Source organism: Molothrus aeneus, chromosome 7 (genome assembly GCF_037042795.1).
Source record: "Molothrus aeneus isolate 106 chromosome 7, BPBGC_Maene_1.0, whole genome shotgun sequence".
NCBI classification, from domain to species: Eukaryota; Metazoa; Chordata; class Aves; order Passeriformes; family Icteridae; genus Molothrus; species Molothrus aeneus.
Genome location: NC_089652.1, coordinates 24609529 through 24627853, shown reverse-complemented (window position 1 = coordinate 24627853; position 18325 = coordinate 24609529). Strand labels below are relative to the sequence as shown.

At 43.2% G+C, this 18325-nt stretch overlaps 1 protein-coding gene across 6 annotated transcripts; it reads left to right on the top strand.

Moving 5' to 3' along the window:
* The first annotated feature begins 67 nt into the window (after nt 1–67).
* TMEM169 (transmembrane protein 169) lies at nt 68–16754 on the top strand. 6 transcript variants are annotated; one of them, XR_010783925.1, is made up of 4 exons: nt 84–174; nt 770–861; nt 4998–5060; nt 5393–7070. XR_010783925.1 is itself a non-coding variant. In XM_066553437.1 (4 exons), the coding sequence occupies exons 3-4, from the start codon at nt 11082–11084 to the stop codon at nt 13477–13479; spliced, it is 927 nt and encodes a 308-aa protein (XP_066409534.1). In that variant the 5' UTR covers nt 84–174; nt 770–861; nt 10948–11081; the 3' UTR covers nt 13480–16754. The 6 variants fall into 6 exon arrangements, 3 of the variants coding, with proteins under 3 accessions (XP_066409532.1, XP_066409534.1, XP_066409533.1); XM_066553437.1 differs by lacking the exons at nt 4998–5060; nt 5393–7070 and adding exons at nt 10948–11385; nt 12857–16754; XR_010783927.1 differs by lacking the exon at nt 84–174 and having other exon boundaries at nt 333–861; nt 5393–5922; nt 6218–7070.
* The last annotated feature ends 1571 nt before the right edge of the window (nt 16755–18325 follow it).

The following is an 18325-nucleotide window of genomic DNA, read 5'->3' as shown; positions in this document are numbered from 1 at the left end:
CCTCCTTGCCTCCCTCTCTCCTGCCCGCCTCAGCCGCGCCCGCCCCCGCCGAGTGACGCGCGGCCCCGCCCGCCCGGGGTTCGGCGCCGGGGACGGCGGAGCGGTGCCGGCGGCGGTGGTCGTGGTGGTGCCAGGGTCCTGCGGCGCGGCACGGCGCGGCACCGCGGGCGGCAGGTAAGGCAAGGGGAGCGGCTGTCCGCTGTCGGTATCGCCCGGCTCCCGCCCCGCGGGGCAGACACCGCTCAGCGCCCGGGAGGGGTCGGTGCCTCCGGTGGCGCCGCGGGGTCGCCGCTGCAGCCCCGCAGTGAGCGCCTACCTGCCCGCAGCCGCGGGCTCGTCCGCTTGCAAGGGACGGTCGACTTGGTTTTCTATTCCGCTTCGGGTCACCTTCCCCTGGACGCGGGCAGGCACCCTGAGGAGCAGCGGGAGCGGAGCCGCACCGGGAGCAGCCGGGGGGAAGCCGGAGGATGTCACGGACAGGAGAAGGTGCTGGTGTGCGCCTGCCACGGACCCACGGGCGGGCTGTCCTCTCTCCGGGCATGGACTTTGTAGGGAAGAGGCCGAGAAGGCCGAAGTGACAGCGTTTAGCATGCCCCCAGTAGAGTCATTTTGGGCTCAATTGCCTTTGTGGTGCTGGTGTCCGTTCCCCCTCTCCTGGCCCCCTTAAAATGGCCCTAACCAAGCTCAGTGTTAACTGCTCAGAGGACAGGCAGCATTATTTTCTTTTCTGTCCCACAGTGAAGTGACAGAGCATCTTTGTCCGTTGCAGGTGATTTTAACCGGCGCTGATGTGCCCAGCAGCATGTTCAGTGTCTTTCCAGGCATCTCCTCTGTCCTTTACAATAGAAGAGATGTTTGAAAGTATGTCTCAATTTTGTCTTGTTATTTTTGCCTTAGGAGAGTTGGCTAATGTGAGAAGAGAGTGAGGTTTTGGGGTTTTTTTTAAGACATATAAGTAAAGTGGGAGATTCATTGAGTCTGTTTTGGGATTCTCATTTGTGAAACAAATTTATTTACTTTTCCAAAAGCATGTTTTAAGGTTTAGTACTTTAAATCGGGGACAATTTTAGGATAATGTGTTTATCCTGTAGTTCAGTGTGTTCCAATGGAAGCTGTATACCCTCCTTTTAAGTGTAGGGGAGAGGAGGCATGGAGAAGTTGACTGGGTGTCCAGATTCATTCACCTGAAATGAAATGGTGACAAGACAGGGGTGCATTTCTGCATGGTGACTTAGGCCAATAAGGCAACTGTTAGACAAAATTGCCCTTTTGGGGTGGGTCAGTGTTTGCAGAACACATCAGTGTTGAATGCAGTCCACTTTCTGGGGGCAAAACGTGAAGCACTGTGAGTGACACTGCAAAAAATTTTTTTCCCCCTTTTAATTATCTTTCACAATCTGAGACTTCACAGATTCCCATTAACTGTCTCTGGCTGCCCTACATATCTTAGGCAGGCCGTATCAGAGCAATCATTAATTAATCCCAGGGAGAAGCACTCATCTGTGCTAGTGAATTAGATCTTCATATTCCAGCCTGCCTGCCATCCCAACTGAGCTGCATGGCTCTAAGGAAAATCCAGTGGGCCTTTCTACTCATGTGACCTCCTTGACTTCAGTGTTCTTCCTAGAGAGCACTAATCAAAGAATTTTTCTTCCCTATCAGGATATATTGCTTGGTCTGGAATTTCCCCATAGCCACAGAAATGCCATAAATAAGGGGCTGAACCCATGAGTAAGGGTTCTGTGAGTGATGGGTGGGAGGAGAAAGGGGAAAGGCATCTAGACTGTAGAGGAAGGAGGAGGGAAAAGGAGACATCCATTCCTTGGCATTCAGTGGAGGGTAGCCCCTTCTGGTACAAAATGTATTCACAAAAAATAGAGCTGGGATAACTAACCAATGCTCACAAACATTTTCAGCAAAGTAGTGGCTTCTGTTCACTGTTGTGTGTGTTGCCTTTGAACCAAGGATTCAAACTGTACCATTGGGTGAATGGATTTGACCCCAGTCATTGAAATTCAAAATTATTTAAGCTGAAAGGAATAAAATCTTATTAACTAAAATAAATTTTAGTCTCCTCATATTCTTGTACTTTCTAAATCACAAAGGAATGTTACTTTTCTTTTATTGATAGAGAGCATTAAAACATGTCCATCTGTCACACCACACAGACAGTGGAAAATTCAGTAAGCATAAGGGTTTTGCATATTGATGTTACTCTGTAAACTTAATGTTAAGATTCTGAATCTTTATGTGTTAGAAAATAGGGTCTGATTAGATAGCTTTTTTTTCAGTATATGTCAGCTTGAATTTGGAAGAAAATAAATCTGCATTTAAAGACTTGGAGTTTAAATTTTTGTTTTTTGAAGTTAACCATCTGACTTTTTTTGCCTTGGTATAACTATTGCTTAAAACATCAACCATTCAAAAGTCAAAATGACAAAACAAAAAGAATTCAGTAGTTTTTTCCAGTTGTCAGCTTATTTGGAGTTGTAGGATTAGCATATGTCATTCTTGAACATCTACTTTCTTATTTACATATTGAAGAGAAAAAACTAGATTTCCTGGTTTTTTTAGATTTCCTAGCTCCCAGATTGTGTCTTGGCTTTGAATGAAGTAGTTCAATTTATTGAGATGAATAGCTAACTCTGTGTTTTTAGAAAAGGCTACTTTTGTCCAAAGCTGTCGTTGTGCTTTGCCAGCCTATGGCTCAGCTATTCAGCTGATGACACCTGCCAGTCCAGTCTGCTGCCATGCTTTAAAAATCCTGGCACTGATATGTACTGCCTTGAGAATTCCTTATGGCATCCTATCCTTCAGGCTGTCTGTGCCCTCCTATAGCTCAGAATCCACATTGGCAAGGGGAAAGGTCTCAAGAGTAGTTAAGTACCAACCTGATGTGAGAAAAGAAGTGGCTCCAAACAGGAGAGAAACCTCCACAGGATCCAAACCCTGTGAGAGGTATGCCTGGGGTCAGCAGTCTCACAAGGAGGTGAGGGCAGAGGAGATTTAATGGAAAGCATCTTAGTGCCAGAAATAAAATTTTAAGGTTACATTCAGCTTCTCATAGATGATTTCTGCTAGTTAGCCTTCAGAAAAATGCAGGCTTGCACTCCAGTAGCCTCTCCTTTCCCAGACCCCACTCTTATTGGTGCTCTAGTCTCATATTTTTCTTCTCCTGGGACAGCAAAAACCACACCAAGTGTAACAACAATAATTTCTTCTCTCCCATTACAAGAAATGCTTGGATTGAGCCAAAACCAAATGAAAGCTGGTGTGAGTTTGTGTCCTTACCTCTCTAGACCTTTCCATGGGATTATGCAATTCCTCTTTGGAAATCCCTGCTACTTTCTCCTACTGTCTGTACATTCTCTCCTGAGGCTGCTTTTCCTTTCATCATATCTCAACAGCAAGTGAGAGCCTTTCTGTTTTGTGGCTTCTGGTTTCCTTATCAGAACAGCCTCCTCCATCAGCTCCAGCTGATGTTCAGGCTTTCCGGTCAGTTCATCTTTTTAGGGACTTCCCCTCTGGAAAGGCACTTTTCTCTCAGCTATGTCTTGGGGGATTTCAGTCTAATTACATGATGATTAGGATTTTAAAATCTTTTATCATTATCCCTAGCAATTTCATTCCAATGATTAAAAAAAAAAAAGGAGACAGACAAGATGGACATCCCACTCAAAGCAGAATTCACAGTGGTGCAAGATATAAAATATCAGCATCAAACAGTTTGAAACAGGTTTGTAAAAAGATTTTCTAAACAATTACACACTCTGCTAATACCATACTAATGATACTGAAGCATTCACTTGTCTGCAATTCAAAGTGCTGCATTTTTAATATCCTGGCATCACAGGTCTCTCTCTGCACTTGTATCCAATCACAACTCCCCTGAGCCAAGTAATTCCTGCTGCTGGAGATACTGTCTAAATATCCTAGATTGTATTTACCGTGCAATGCATTAAACAATCCTGAATCACTCCCAGGGGAACATTCTAGTTCACTCTCTGTGCAGTTGTGCTCTCCAGCAACTTCTGGGCTTCAGTCAGGTGTTACTCAGAGAAAGCTCTGATTTGAAGCCCCCAAATATCTTGCCTAAAGAAGAACCACAGGATGTATGTCTGCAGCTTGTTGCTGGTATTTTCAGATAATGCTTTCCAGACTGGATTTACAATTGACTGTATTTTCCATTAGGCTGTATGGCTGCCACTGCTTCCTCTCTAATTGCAGGTATTTCAATGTGTGGTTTCTCCTCATTTTGTCAGAGCAAAGCACCACAGTCAGGTCTGTAGCAGAAGTCCTGTGTTAGCACAGGTGCTTCACACCCACCACAGGTGTTTCATGGCTTTGGAGCAACTCCCAATGTTTCTTACTTCCCCATGTGTGTGCATATGCTGTGTAGAAGGTGTTTTCTCTGGTTTGTGTATGCAGCAAGTTCTAGTGCATCTTCCAAACCCAGTGAGGGACAAGTTGGGTCTTATACCAGTAAAAATAGATGCTACACTTGATCGCAGCCTGAAGGCACTGCTGTGGAGGCAGGATGTGTGACTAAAGTTGGTGAGATTGACTTTGTTCAGATGTTTCTATGGTACAGTGTGATCCAGCAGTGACCTGGGAGATGGGGTAGGGATTGCAATGAGCCCCTGCTGTTTCAAGGTGCAGGATGGCCTGTTTTGGCAAGTCCAGAAGTGAGGGGTAGAGCAGGGCAGCAGAGAAAGCATGCCTCTACAGCTGAAATCTAATTTTTCTTAAAAATTTTGAGATTTTGGTTGAGTTTATTCAAGACTCATATCTAAATGCTTGGTTTGCTTTGAAGATTTCAAACCTTCCATTTCTAAATAAGCCTCTTTTTAAAACCTTGGTTCTCTTTAAAGGCTAATATGTCCATGCCATTCCTTGATGTTTTTAGCATAGTGAAATAAACATAAAGAAACAGATATCATCCATGTGGAGGCAGTGGGAAGCTTTATGGTTTTTTTCACAATTTCTCTTTCTTCTAGCAGTCTGATGAAATAAGTGAAGACGAGGGCAAGATAGCATTTCAGCCTTTTGCTCCAAAAAAGGTAGACTAGTACATTTGGGGGATTTTTAAAAAGTTGGTATGCAAGAAAATTGATTGGGCATTCAGTTTAATATAAAATAAAAATGCTCAGCTATTCCTGTATGCTGTCTTCCAGTCTTCAGTAATAAATGATCTGCACAGCAGTTATTGTTCTGTGACATTTGGAAAAGTTATGGAACAGCAAAGGAAAATAAAAAGAAATTATTCATAAAACAGATACTCTCAAAATGTCTTTGACTTTTAAAAATATCCTTGGAAAATGTCATTCAGAAAGAATAGTGATACTATGGAATGTATCTCTCCACTACTTTTTTTTTGGTGTTTTGTCTGTAGCTGTAGAATGCTGTCAGCGAGCGTTTGGTGTCTCATGGAAGAATGGAAGGGAGATCAAAGGTCCTGAGGCACCCAGCATGGCCCCAGGAGCCAGGAAGCCCTTAATCCACACCCAAGCAAGTCCAGTCTTGCTGCAGCTCCAGCGATGGTCAACAGCTGAGCTAGCCACAGCAGGTTTGGCTCATGGTGTGGTGCAGGGCTGGCCCTAATGGCACCTGCCAACAGGCAGGAGCTATGTGCCTGTGGTAAACTGGAGGGACACGGCAAACTTGGGTCTGTCAGTGCTTGCCTACTGAAATCATGTTGCTTGCCTATGCCTCCCTTTGCTTTTAGCTTGAGCTTTCACCACCCTCTGCTCCTGAGGGGAAGGCATGGAGCATGGGTGTCTCCACTAGCAAACACTGTAAAGTTTTTGGTAACTTGGGTCATCTTACTGTGTTATCCCCAATGCTCAGGTGCTCAGTGCCATCCTCTGCTTGTGGCAGTCCAGCTTAAAGTCTGCTCCTGCTTGGAAGCATGCCCAGAGCATGGTAATTTCTCTTGTTTCTCTTTCCAAGAAATGAAAGTGCTTGGAAGCCTGTGGATTAAGCAGGGAGGGTGTGAACTTTGAATTTTGGTGTTTGCTTTCTTTTACCTTGCTGGGGTGGCAGAGGCAGATGTTTTCCTTTGTTTCTTGCTGTTGTTATGCAGACACTTAATGCAGTTTGAAATCAGCCGCTGCCAGGAGGGGTAGTTTTTCCCTCCTTCCTTAGAAATTCCTTCCTGTAGAAGGAGCTGCTTGGTGAAAAATCTGTATGGCTAAAAATAACATTTTATTCTTTTCAGGGAGATAAATCCCCCTGTCAAGCTCACCACAAGCTGCACAGACCCTGGTACTGATAGAGGGGAGCTGTTCTTGCCTCACTGTCTAATATGTCATTCATCACAGCCTTGAGTATTTGCTAGTTTCAAGTAACTGTACAATCTAGTTTGATCTATTTCACCATGAAATAAAGAGGAAACAGACATCCTCTGTTTTAGCAGGTGAGGATGCATATGTGAAAGATAATGTGAAGTCATTTAGGTATTTAAAACAGATCCAAAGCTGTGGAGGGAGCCCTACCATTTGGCCCTTTTCCTACATAAAGTGTGAATTAAAATTGCTTTCTTATATATGTCTTGTCACATGTTTTTCTAGGGCCTGGGAGCTGCATGTTCTGTGTAGACCAATGCATCTCGTCATAACACGATTTGTTGGTGGCAGACAGATCTGTCCTGAACAGCTGGATGCATCTAATACCTCCTATTATTCACAGTTTGCCCCTGCAGTTACAGCAGATAAACCCTTTAAAAATACTAGGAATTGGAAAAGATCCCTTGGGTAACATGCATGCTTAAAACCACACACATGCACATGGCAGGTGTTGAGTAGAGATGGGATGGGGGATGCAGAGGTTATGGAGTAAAAGCAGCAAGCAAAGGAAGATCTGTGGCTAGGAAGCTCTCTCAAGGTGTGTCTCTGAGGTAGATTTCCCTTCATCTCTTCCCCATCCTGCATAAATCACAGTGCTTCTAAAGCACAGGTTGTTTTTTTGTTTCTGCAGACAACCCCTGCATGATGGGAGTGAAGACGCCGTGCCAGTTCTTCTTATGTGTTGTACATTTTATGTGACTATAAAAATAAAAATTTATGCTCCTTGCTGCTTACCGTCTACATTTTTTCCTCTCATATCTGCTCTGAGCAGTCATAAAAAGGTTACTTGTGCTGTAGCTGGGATTTAAGATCAAAGATTTTATTAGCTTGCAGGAAGGCTCTTCCTCCCTGTCTGCATTCAAACCAGATAATTTCTATTCTGTTAGCAGCAGGATCAAACCCTGAAAACCAATGGAAGAAGCTTCCTTTGACCTAAATGGTGCAAGGCCAAGCTTTTAGGCTCCTGTTTTGTGTGTCAAAGACTATTACTGTCACAGGAAGCATAAGCAGCCGTAGCTTTCCTGCATAGTAACAGAAGACTGTGCTTCTAAAAATTACTCTACAAAGTGCTTTTGCAGAGCAGCCTCCCCAGGGTTCTCCATCTGTTTTCATATGGAGATTAATAACAAATTGTTTGGCTAATAAACTGCTCCTTGCTATCTCTGAAGTATGACCATTTCTTTTCCTTCCCTCCCATGGACAGTTATTAGATTCCTCTCTTCCCCTGTGCACCCACGTGGGGGGCATCACTAGTATGAGATGCACAGCAATTGTTAATGTTTCAGCTCCATAGCAAGGCTTTTGAAGGGTGAAGGTTTTGGTGTGTGGCTGAAGGAACTGGTGCTGGGAACAGCTGTGTAGTGCTGAGGGCTGGCCTTATTCTTAGAAGTGGTAAAGAAAAGGAAGAGAGGAAAATGAAGCTCTTTGTACACTACTGTGATTTCTGCAAGAGCCCATTTCTTGTTTGCAGCTACAGAGAAAATATTTCCAGGAAAAATGGGACTGAGGCCTGAACCTGTTCAACTCAGCAGCACTGCTGTGGGATGTAGGGCTGATGGTGGTATTTTGAAGTGCTGTGTTCAGAAGTTCTGGACCAGCTGGCAGGGGATATTCTAGCTGCTTCATTGGGAAACCAATGAGAGAAAAATAAGCATGTACTGTGAGAACAGACTCAAGATCAGGAGGGATTTTGGTGATCTTCAATCTGACTGCTCCCTAATGCAAACCAGAGGACTTTCCCTCTTCTAGTCAAGTACAGGTGACCAAAATTCTGCCAAGACACCCAGTCCAGATTTGGAAGTTTCCCGATAGTTTATCACCCAGTGATATACCAAGGGACACCTACCCACTTTGTTAAAACACCTACCTAACATCTGTCTTTTTTCATCTTTCAGCTTTTTATCTTGCTGTATCCTCCTCTGCTGGGTCATAAGGATCTCCTACATACTTTTGGTTTTGATGTAGGCAGACTGACATGAGATTTTACCTTCTTGTGCCTTAAACAGAAAAATCTGAGCTCCTTCACTTTCTTATCCCAAGGGCTTTGCCTCAGCCACAGCAACAGTGCTTCTTAGGGGCTTGTCCCCCATTGCCCATTCCCTCTCCTTTTATCAGCAGGAGGAGAAACTGAGCTGCCACTCTCAGATTACCCTGCTGTGGAGGTGTTTCTAGTCCTGGTGGTAACTCACAGAGGCAGTGGCTGCTATAGTGGGGTGGGAACATCAAACACAGCAAGATAACTTGGGGATCATAGGCATCTTCTGGTCATTAATCAGCGTTTTGCCTGTGTGGTGAGCACAAGAAGAGGACACAGATTGCCAGTGCCTGCCTATGAGAGATTCAGAAGGGATATCACCTTGCTCCCTTCACAGTCAAGGCTGACATAATCCTTTGGGCTTTGGCATCACACTGAGAACTGACATTAGCTTATCATCCACTGTGAGTTTAAGCAAGGCCACAGCTGGATCAACTTTAGGGAAAAAAAAAGAAGCCCAACTAAAAATATTTGCCTGTAGCTTTGTGTTATTTTTAAATGTTACTTGTAAGTCATCCCCTTCTCAAGTCAGTAGAGACTGAACATGGAACTACAGCCAGGAACTTTGGGAATCTAATCAACTTCTGTGTCTCCAGACTTTTAGTAGATTATTCCAAAAGTGATGCTTTGGGTTTCTCTGTTTCCAGGCCTGCTTTCCTCACTTTTGGAAGCAGAATCTTGCTGTTGTCTCAGGGGGTCATTAGGCTCAATCACGTAATTTCAAGGTTTTATAGATGCAAAACATGAAGTTTTACAGCTGATTTTCAGAGAAAAATGTTAGAGTCTATTGTACTTCCTGAATGAATTTACTACAAAGAGTGAGTTTATTCCATTGCATAAATTAATTCCATTTACCCCTAAAGGCATTAAAACAAAAACAAAACAAAACAAAAACCAACCAAACAAAAAAGCCAACAAACAAAAGCTTACATGAATTTCTGTTTTCCAGTGTGTCTGCTAATTTAGACATGCATATTCTATGGCAGGTGTGATGGCAACAGACTCTTTCCAGCCATGCAGCAGAGCTAAAAGTATTGTCTGCCCAGTAATTTAGAAGTAGTGTGGCTTCTGGAGTATACTGAATCTTGAAGGGGTTTTAAGTCCATTTTATGTGTCTTCTGATCACCAGGGAAGATTTCTTTTCTCTAATGCACAAAAATAATCTGGATTGTTGAATTCTTCAAGGCTCCATAGAGCCAAATGGGCACAGTCTTAGGTGTTAAAATGATACAATTTCAAGTTTTGTGTGGGTGTGGTGTGTTTAAGTGTGAGTGTACCAGGCATAAATAGTGGTTCTAAAGTTCTGCACAAAATTTTAAAACAGACCAGCAAAGTCTTAGGTCTGTGGGAAGACCAGGACCATACTGCCAAATTTAAAAATGCTTAACTTTTTTCTGTCATCCATTCAAATAAAACTATTTCCCCAGCATTATGTAGGCTGTAAACTATGATACTTGTGTTTCTTAGTTTCATGTTAAAGGAAAGACTCAATTACTAGGAAGAAGCTTAATTATTGGTCAGTTGCATTCTTTTAAATACATATGTTCACGTAAATGTTCAAAAGAGCTCTTCAGAGTTGTTAAAATGTTATTCATTGTATTCAGATTTGTACCTAAATGCTTCATGAATACTTGGCACAGTCACTTTCCTTAAATGTTATGAAGTCTGAGAACCATTAATCCTTTTTCCATATTCATGGAGCAGGATTTGCCTGCCTTGATGCATGTTTAATTATGTGGTTTTTACTTAGGCAGCTTTCCCATGGATGACAGTTTCACTTGATATCACTGCTAACTTTGCTTGAATGAGGAGCAAAACCTGAGTTGTGCTAAAAAGATTTGTGAACACTTGTGTTGTTTTCTCTGCACAATCAGAAGAATTTGTTGTGGTTCCCAATTCCCTCTCCAGCAAAGTCATCTTAAAAATAATTTTGCTTTAAATCCACTGTATATTCTGTATTTTAAAAGTATGGCAACACTACATATTGCTAAATTGTTAAAGTTTGAAACATCACTCATTTTGACATAATTTGATTAATTTTTGTAATATCCTTGCAGAGGGGAGTAAATCATTAGAAGCTCAAAATGAGAAAGGCTGGCACCAATATACTGTTGCAATGCTGGACAAACACTGTGTTCCTGTTGCAGTTGTCTCTAGGCCAGTCCCTTAAATTGGTCAACTTTTTTTTCATCTATGGTTTCAATCCTTTATTCTGATGCCTGTGGGCCAAAACTATTGTCTTCTGTTTGTTTCCAGCATTGCAGAGGAATGTTAAATTCATCCAATAGGCTGGCTATGTTTAATCCCTTCTTATAAATGTTAATACTCTTTTCAGTAGCTTTGGTTTGTTCTAGTGAAAACTGGACCCTAAGAATCAAGATAAATTAGACACCACAAAACATGTAGAGAGAATGTAAAAACATGTAAGAGAACTGATTTTCAGGACAGTAATAGAGATCTTCACATGACATTTAAACCAGTTGGAAGTAACTCTTTTGAGGAAAATTCTGCCAATCTTTTCTACTTGGTAAGACAAAGACACTTTTTCAGCCTTCTCTCTCATTTTAGGCTGGGAATGGAGTGCATAGTTTGGATACCAGCAGTGGGACATCTTACCAGAACAAAGCATCCATGGGACCATTGTTAATCAATGACTTGTAAGTGCAGGATTGGTGCTGTTGATTGGAAACAGGTGCTACAAGATGCCGGGTGAGGTGACTGAGAGCAGCAGCGGGATGGAGGAGACTGTGCAGAAAGACAGCAAGTCTGGAGGCCAGAGCCCTCGCTGTGGCACAGTGAGAAGGGCTGTGGCAACCACTGTCACCTTTGATGGGGAAGCCACTATGGACCGCAGGAAAAAGAAGAAGAAAGAGTCCCGGCCCGAGTCAATAATCGTGTATCGGTCCGAGCATGACAATAAGGTGGAAGAAGAACAGGCGGATGAGGAAGGAGGGGAGAAGAGCTCTGAGGAAGGCTCCAAGTTCCTGGGTCAGTCTATGACAGATGGTATGTAGTCCTGAGAACACTCACTTCACATAAGCTTTTTTGATGCCATCATGCTCTAAGTCAAACGGAAGTGACTGTAGGCCCAACCCTCTCCAAGGTTGCAGGCAAGGAGAGCTTGAGTTCATACATGAAAATGCTCTGAAACAGAAAGCATTACAGGCTGATTTGGGATGTCTCCTGCAGTTCTTTGCAAACTTTGGTTATTGCTACAGTCTTAGTTTTAAATGTATGTGCTGGTTGGGGTTGATGTGCTGGTTGCAGTGCTATGCATGCATTAAGCCAATGATGTCATTCTAAGCCGTGATCAAGCCACTGTCCATGCCTGAACAACTGCCTGTTAAGTGAAAGGAAGGAAGCAGATGGAGTTAGTGGCTCTACCTTTGATAGGGAATTTAACTCATTATATAGGATTTACTGTTGCCTTCTGTTTGCATGCACTCAGCACAGCTTCCTCTTGAAGGGTGATTATTTGGCAAGGTCATCACGGGGCATCTTCAAGTCACTTTCACTTCTGCTATCTGTCCTGGGTGCCCTTGCAGGGAAGAGGTCCTGTGGCTAAATACTCCTGTGAGTCAGCAGTGCAGGCTGAGAGGGGCTCAAATGCTCCTGGTCCACCAGATACACCAGGTGCCCCCATGATCCCAGACCCTATCATTATTTGCCTGCTGCCTTCCTACTTTTTTGCAGCACTTCAAGCTGCTCAGCCTCTTTTTAAGAGTTTCTGAAGACCTTCTTCCAAGCTAGTCAGAATTAAGACCAGGAGGAAATACACTATAGCCCCAAAGAGGAGTTTATGGCCAGTACTACTGCATGGCCCATCCTATACCAATGTCACTTGAAAGCTAAAGCAGTCCCTTTGTAACTTTAACACATATACCAGCACTGTCCCATTTGGTGCCTCTACTGATCTCTTAAAATGCAAATATAATTTTATGACAGTTTGTTAAGTTTTTCTAAACTTTAAAAATTAATTTGGATTGAGATACAATGCAAATGTAAAGTGAAGCATTAGCTATTCAGGCATAATTCCATGTGTGCATGTGCTTATTCCAAAACAAGAGTCTCAGTGATATTTATCTAATTAATCCCAAGTGTCCATGCTGTTCAGGAATAAATCCATGAAGTAAACAGAGAAAATAGGTATACCATTTTCAATTGAGTTACTCTGTCTCATTCTCTCTCATTCTCCTATACTCTTGCAGCACTTTCCCTTCACATATTTTCCCTAGTGGAGATACTGGAGTTTTCTCCCTTGTGATTTCTATCATTTGGAATTCCTGTCTTTTTCCTCATTAGCTCTTCTTCCATTTTCTTCTGTGGTAATTTTCTTCATACTGCATTGCTTCTTGTCTTCCATCTTTTTAAATCTGATTTTAAATATAACTCCATATGCACTATCTAATTGAAGATTTGCACAAAATACTTTGTACAGAAAATAAATCTGATGTAGATGAGTTTATCTGTGTTGTAGGTGTCTGGAACATGCCTTTAGACAGCCGCTATGTCACCTTGACTGGAACAATCACCAGGGGAAAGAAGAAGGGTCAGATGGTGGACATCCATGTCACCCTAACAGATAAAGAGCTGCAGGAACTGGCTAAGTCAAAGGAACCTCCTAAAGAAGATGTTCCTGAGAAGAAGAAGAAATGTGATGTTGGGTTAGACAGAGGACCTCACATTGTCCTCTGGACCATCATCTGCCTCCCCATCATTTTTGTAGTGTCTTTCGTGGTTTCATTCTACTATGGAACCATTACATGGTACAACATCTTCTTGGTGTACAATGAAGAGAGGACCTTCTGGCACAAAATCACCTTTTGTCCCTTTTTGATTATCTCCTACCCAATTATAATTATGGTTGTTTCTTTCTCCCTAGGCCTGTATTCAGCTGTAGCCCAGGTAGCATGGTCCTTCGGGTACTGGTGGCACGCTGTCAGGGATATGGAGAAAGGATTCTGTGGCTGGCTCTGCAGCAAGCTGGGTTTGGAAGATTGTTCTCCATACAGCATTGTCGAGCTGCTTGATTCTGACAATATCTCAGGTAGTCTCTCTGGCAAGAGCTCTGCACAGGGGGTTGAGACCTCAGCAGTCTGAGCCTTTGTCCTGGGTGACTATTTTGGTCATACACCAGTGTTCTCAGCTAGAAAATAACACACTGATTTTTTTAAAAACAATATACATATATATTTAAACACAAAGTTAATGAATAAAATATTGGGCTGAGAGTCCTCTTTAAATGTCACAGAATGCAAGAATGCTAGCTTCACATGCTCTGGGTGGGGAGGTGCATGGCTTTCCAAGGATTTGTCATGTGTTGTAGCTAATTACAGCTTCTGGGAGTTGTAAGAAAATCCAGGTCTGCAGGGCTCTGGCTGTTTGTGGAGTAGCAGAGACGTATTATGAAAAGTCCACTTCTGTCAAGATAGATTTTACTTTTCAGCAGTAGGACATAGTAGTGACCTATGACACAGTGAAAAGAAGTCTCTGCTTGGGGGATGAACTTCAAGAGATAGGAACCCATTCAGAGCTGAAGGCTAAATTGCAAAATGTGTCATGTTCCTGCAGTTTTCTTAGAAAGGGTCCTTTCCCAGTCCTTCCAACAAGAGCAGCTAACTTAGGCAGGCTGACTGCTTAGACACTGTCAGAGTCCAGTGTCACAGACCACTGGAATAGTGGGAGAGGACAGCATAACTGCCAATGAAGGCAGGTGAGTTCTACACTGACCTGAAACAGCCCCATCCCACGATGGAAGAGCAGAGCTTGCTTTGTAATGTGGTGTGTGGGGAGCTGATGGGGCTGTCACCAAGAACCCTCAAGTGGCTGCAGGTGCTCAGATAGGTGCTTGGAACACATCTGCAGTGGATCTCTTGGTATGTGCACTGCTAGGGAGGAACAATCTACAGGACTCATATACAGTGTACAGTGCAAACAGTTGTTTTATAGGGAGGAAACACCTGCTCTAAGGAGGTGCCTGCTTCTAAGGAGGGGGCAATCCATTTACATCTCACTGCAATGCAGGTGTGGACTTGCAGCACCTGGATTTAGAGGTGGAGTTGAAGGCACTTAGGATGCAAAGGGCTCTGAAACAAGTTATTCTGGTTTTCAAGTTGCTCTTATGGAAGAGCTGTTGGACCTCCCCTTTCAGAATGGGGGAGTCCAGAAGTTCATGTCTATCTGTGCCTCTGGAAATCTGTGTCACCTTCCCCACCTCATCCCTCTTCCTGTTTAATTATGTGGAAGAGCAATGGATCGTATGTCCTCCTCCCCTCATGTCTCATTTTGTAATGGGTTTCCCTCCTTTTTGGATTTTTCATGGCATCATAGTAGGCTCCCTGACCAGGCTGAGGTGGCCACCATAGGCTGGAGAAATTTTAATTGTCTCTTAAAAAAATGGCAGAAAAGCTCTTTATTCTCAATCACCTATGGGGGGTTTTGGCCTAAGAAGCAGATGAGCAAAATAAAAGAGAAGTGTAGCAGATTCTAATAGGGACTGAGTAACATATCTGAAACATAGTTAATTTTCTCAGTGCTCCACTGTTGGTGCTGCTGCAAAGTCTGTGAGGCCCAAGCCAGGGAAGCCCACCATTTGCTTGCTTGTAGGTAGGTAGGTAAGTGTGCCATGCAGTCTGTCAGCTGCACAGTCACTCCTGTCTCTGTAGTGTCTCACTTCCCCAGTCTCCCTATCGGGGGGAGGGAACTGAAGCTCTACTTTTAGGATGGTAAAAAGAAACCATTCAGTAGCTGGATTTCATAGAAACTAATGCTTTGTGTTGCATTTTAAGGTTGAGCTCAAGACTACACTGACTGTCCTGGTTAGAGTATCTGGGAACTAGTGATGTATAAACAAGTCCATCTGATCCTCTAGTCCTGACACTGAGAAATAAGTAGTTCCTGCTGCATCCTTGGTCCCTGGAAAGTCAAAGGAGCCTCTTAGCATTGGCTGAAGGCTCAACAGTAAATAATGCACAAGCCAAATATCAAGAGCAGTCTTGGCCCCACACAACTGGGAAAGCAGTGGTGCTCCCTGGGCACAGTAGAGCCAGGCTGTGTGTGTTGCTTCCTACTATCATTTTTTACTGGTGAAATATTTCAAAGCAATTACCAACTTCCAGAAAAAATAATAAAATAGACCCCAATCTGTGAGACAACATCAGGTAGTTTAGTGGGATTCAAAGAGGCTGACATATGCCTGGGACTGGTTCAAGCAGTGGAATGCCTTTCACAGGCCTGTTCCAATCAGGCAGGCTGATATGCCTCTGAATTAATGGAGATGCTGAGGATAAGCCAAGCCAGTGCTGGCAGTCTGTACTGACCCAGTGCAGCCACTCTCCACATGGAAATTGCAGGCTCCCACATGGCTGGAGGATGGGAATAAGTGATGCTTAACAAGCATTAAGGAAAAAGAAGGTTCACTGGCAAGTGTTCTCACGCTTTGCCTAAAGGGACACTGCTGGCATGAAAGGGGTGGATTGTGTATCTTGGCCCCAACATGCAGCAGACAAGTTTGGGGAAAGGATGGCTGGCAAGTGTGCATTGCTGCAGAGGGAGAAACCCCAATTCAGCTGTCACGGCCAAACAGCAGCTGTTCAAGGCTGGGGTCAGTAGCACAAAGAGCCTTCAGCTTACAGAGGGCTCGAATGATAAATACCAGCTCATTACAGAATACATCCATGTGAAATGTCTGCTTAGCTGCAGGATTTGCTTTCAGGATTGCTGACAGCCCTCTGGAGTGGAGACAAAACCAAATCTGTGCCTCTTACTGCTACATAGACACAAAGGAGCATCAGAGGAGTCATAGTACCCTCCCTCTGCAGTGCAGCTGTGCTTCTGGGTTTGGAGGTCACATTTTGGGGGATATGCTGGGACAATCCATCATGTGTTTTCTACTTCTTTACACTTAACTAAGCTTTCATTGGCTCCTGCTAAATTCAAGGCATTCTGTCATTGATTTTGGTGGAGGCTATTTAAGCTTGGGTTAGTTCTGGTGCTTGGGGTTAGTTTTGGTGCTATTTGTAAAAGTTTAATTCAGACTTTTCTCTAAGCAGCTGGATAGCTTTCTCTCTTGCCCATCGTCCTCTGTAGCAGTTTGCCTGTTGCAAAATATACAATAATTATCAATTGTTGTAATAGAAAAAAGCACAAGTTTTTGTCTTGTCCTACCCTGCTTTCAGAATCAAGTAATTTCTACTTATGTGCCACTGTCAGACTGCAGGGAATTCCAGTTATTCGGATTGTTGAGTGTATTTCTGGCTGCTCTAGTCTGGATGTTTTTTAATTAAAGATACTGTTTGCTGATTGTTATTTTTAATTGCATTCCCTTTTCCCATCCTTGCTGGCCTGGGTGGAGAATAAAGATGTATGTGGCTTTACAGGAGTGTTGCTCTCATGCTTCTGTTTTACTTTGTGTTAAAATCAGTGCTGTGGGATGGACACAGTCATTCTATGCTGATAATTGATTAGAATTCCTTGTGTTTGAAAATCCACTTTAAAGTGTGTCTGAAATGGGTCAAAGTTCTACCCCTTGTTAAACGGTGCCTATCCAGAATTGTCATATATCTCTGGGGCCTGGGTTCTTTATTTTTACTTCATAGCTCACAAATGAAAACTTCTGATTTAATTTTACTCATTGGGTGTTTGTTTAGCCACTAGGATCTATAGTGGGGAACACACTTCCATACCAAAACAGGAAGTACTTTTAACTCTTCCAACATGGTTTGTGTGTCTGTGACTTGGAGCTGCTATTTAAAGCTGTGCTGGGAAGATTTCTTACAACCCTTGGGTACTTCAGGCATAACTCTGATAAGTCAAAGGAGAATCCACCAGCACAGTTCTTCAAGGTGCCTAAACATTAAAGGACACCTTTGGATCTCTCACACATAGTCTTATTACAGCTCTACCCTCCTGCTGGTGCAGGGAAAACACTTATTTAAAATCTTCTTTCTTCTAAGAAGGAGAGATGGATCTTCAGAAAACCCAAACAAAATTCCTAGCTGAGGGCTAGTAAAGCTTTTACAGCTTCAGTAAAACAGCTCTTTGAGCCAAAAAGCTACCTGTAGGAAATTCCCTTAAACTGGAAGTGCAACAGCTGGAAATAGCGTGAAAAGTGCTTTTGGTTTGATGCCTGCTGCAAACACGGCCAAGGGAACAGAATTCTTTATGTGGGAGATGTATGCTGGGGACTCCCTACCACTTCACCCAGTGAAAAACACAACAAAGGACACTCAGCTTCCTGTGAGATGGAGATAGTGGGCCCAGAGAATTAGCTCATTAGCCTTTGCAGTTCTCACTTCTGAGGTGCAAGGTAATAATTTGATAAGATAATGGTTATCAGTGAGAGACTCCTATTGAAGATCTTTTCATCAGGCAAAGCACACCTGTTTGACTGCACCATGTATCTCACCGGGGGAGAGGAAGTGCTAATTCTGCCTGCTGACTTACCCACCCCATTCAGTTTCTCTGAGGACTGAAACAATAACAGCATGAATGTGCTTTTATCCACTGTAAGTCCCTCAAATTCACCCTTCTAGTCCCTCCAGCCTGTGCTTTGAATCCTAAGGCCAGGATCCCACAATTCTTCATTGAGATTATCAGCAGAGGTTGAACAATGGATCCTAATAACCACTCCCCACAGGTACCTTTCAGAAGCTGCAACCACTAGCTAAAAAAAGCCACTCCAATGTGCTCTTGAACACTGAAGCATGCAATTACATTAGCATTACAGAGAGAAAATAAAGATGCACAAGCACACTTCTGCACTGTGATGGACACAATTTGGCTCAACATTTATGCAACCCCTTTTTGTCCCAGACAGTGAATTATCTATGGGATCAGTGCCCTCCCTGCTTCTTTCCAAGCATTTGGCAATGTGAGGCAGTTGTGTTAATGTGTTTTCATCCCTAGATTAGTCCATGCACATTTATTCCCTGAATGGAAAAGGGAA

What these genes read in the sequence shown, in the direction of transcription:
- TMEM169 (XM_066553435.1), top strand. Translation starts at nt 11,082, where the DNA reads ATGCCGGGTGAGGTGACTGAGAGCAGCAGCGGGATGGAGGAGACTGTG. An exon ending in GGGTCAGTCTATGACAGATG is followed by an intron (nt 11,386 to 12,856) that starts GTATGTAGTCCT and finishes TCTGTGTTGTAG; the next exon opens with GTGTCTGGAACATGCCTTTA.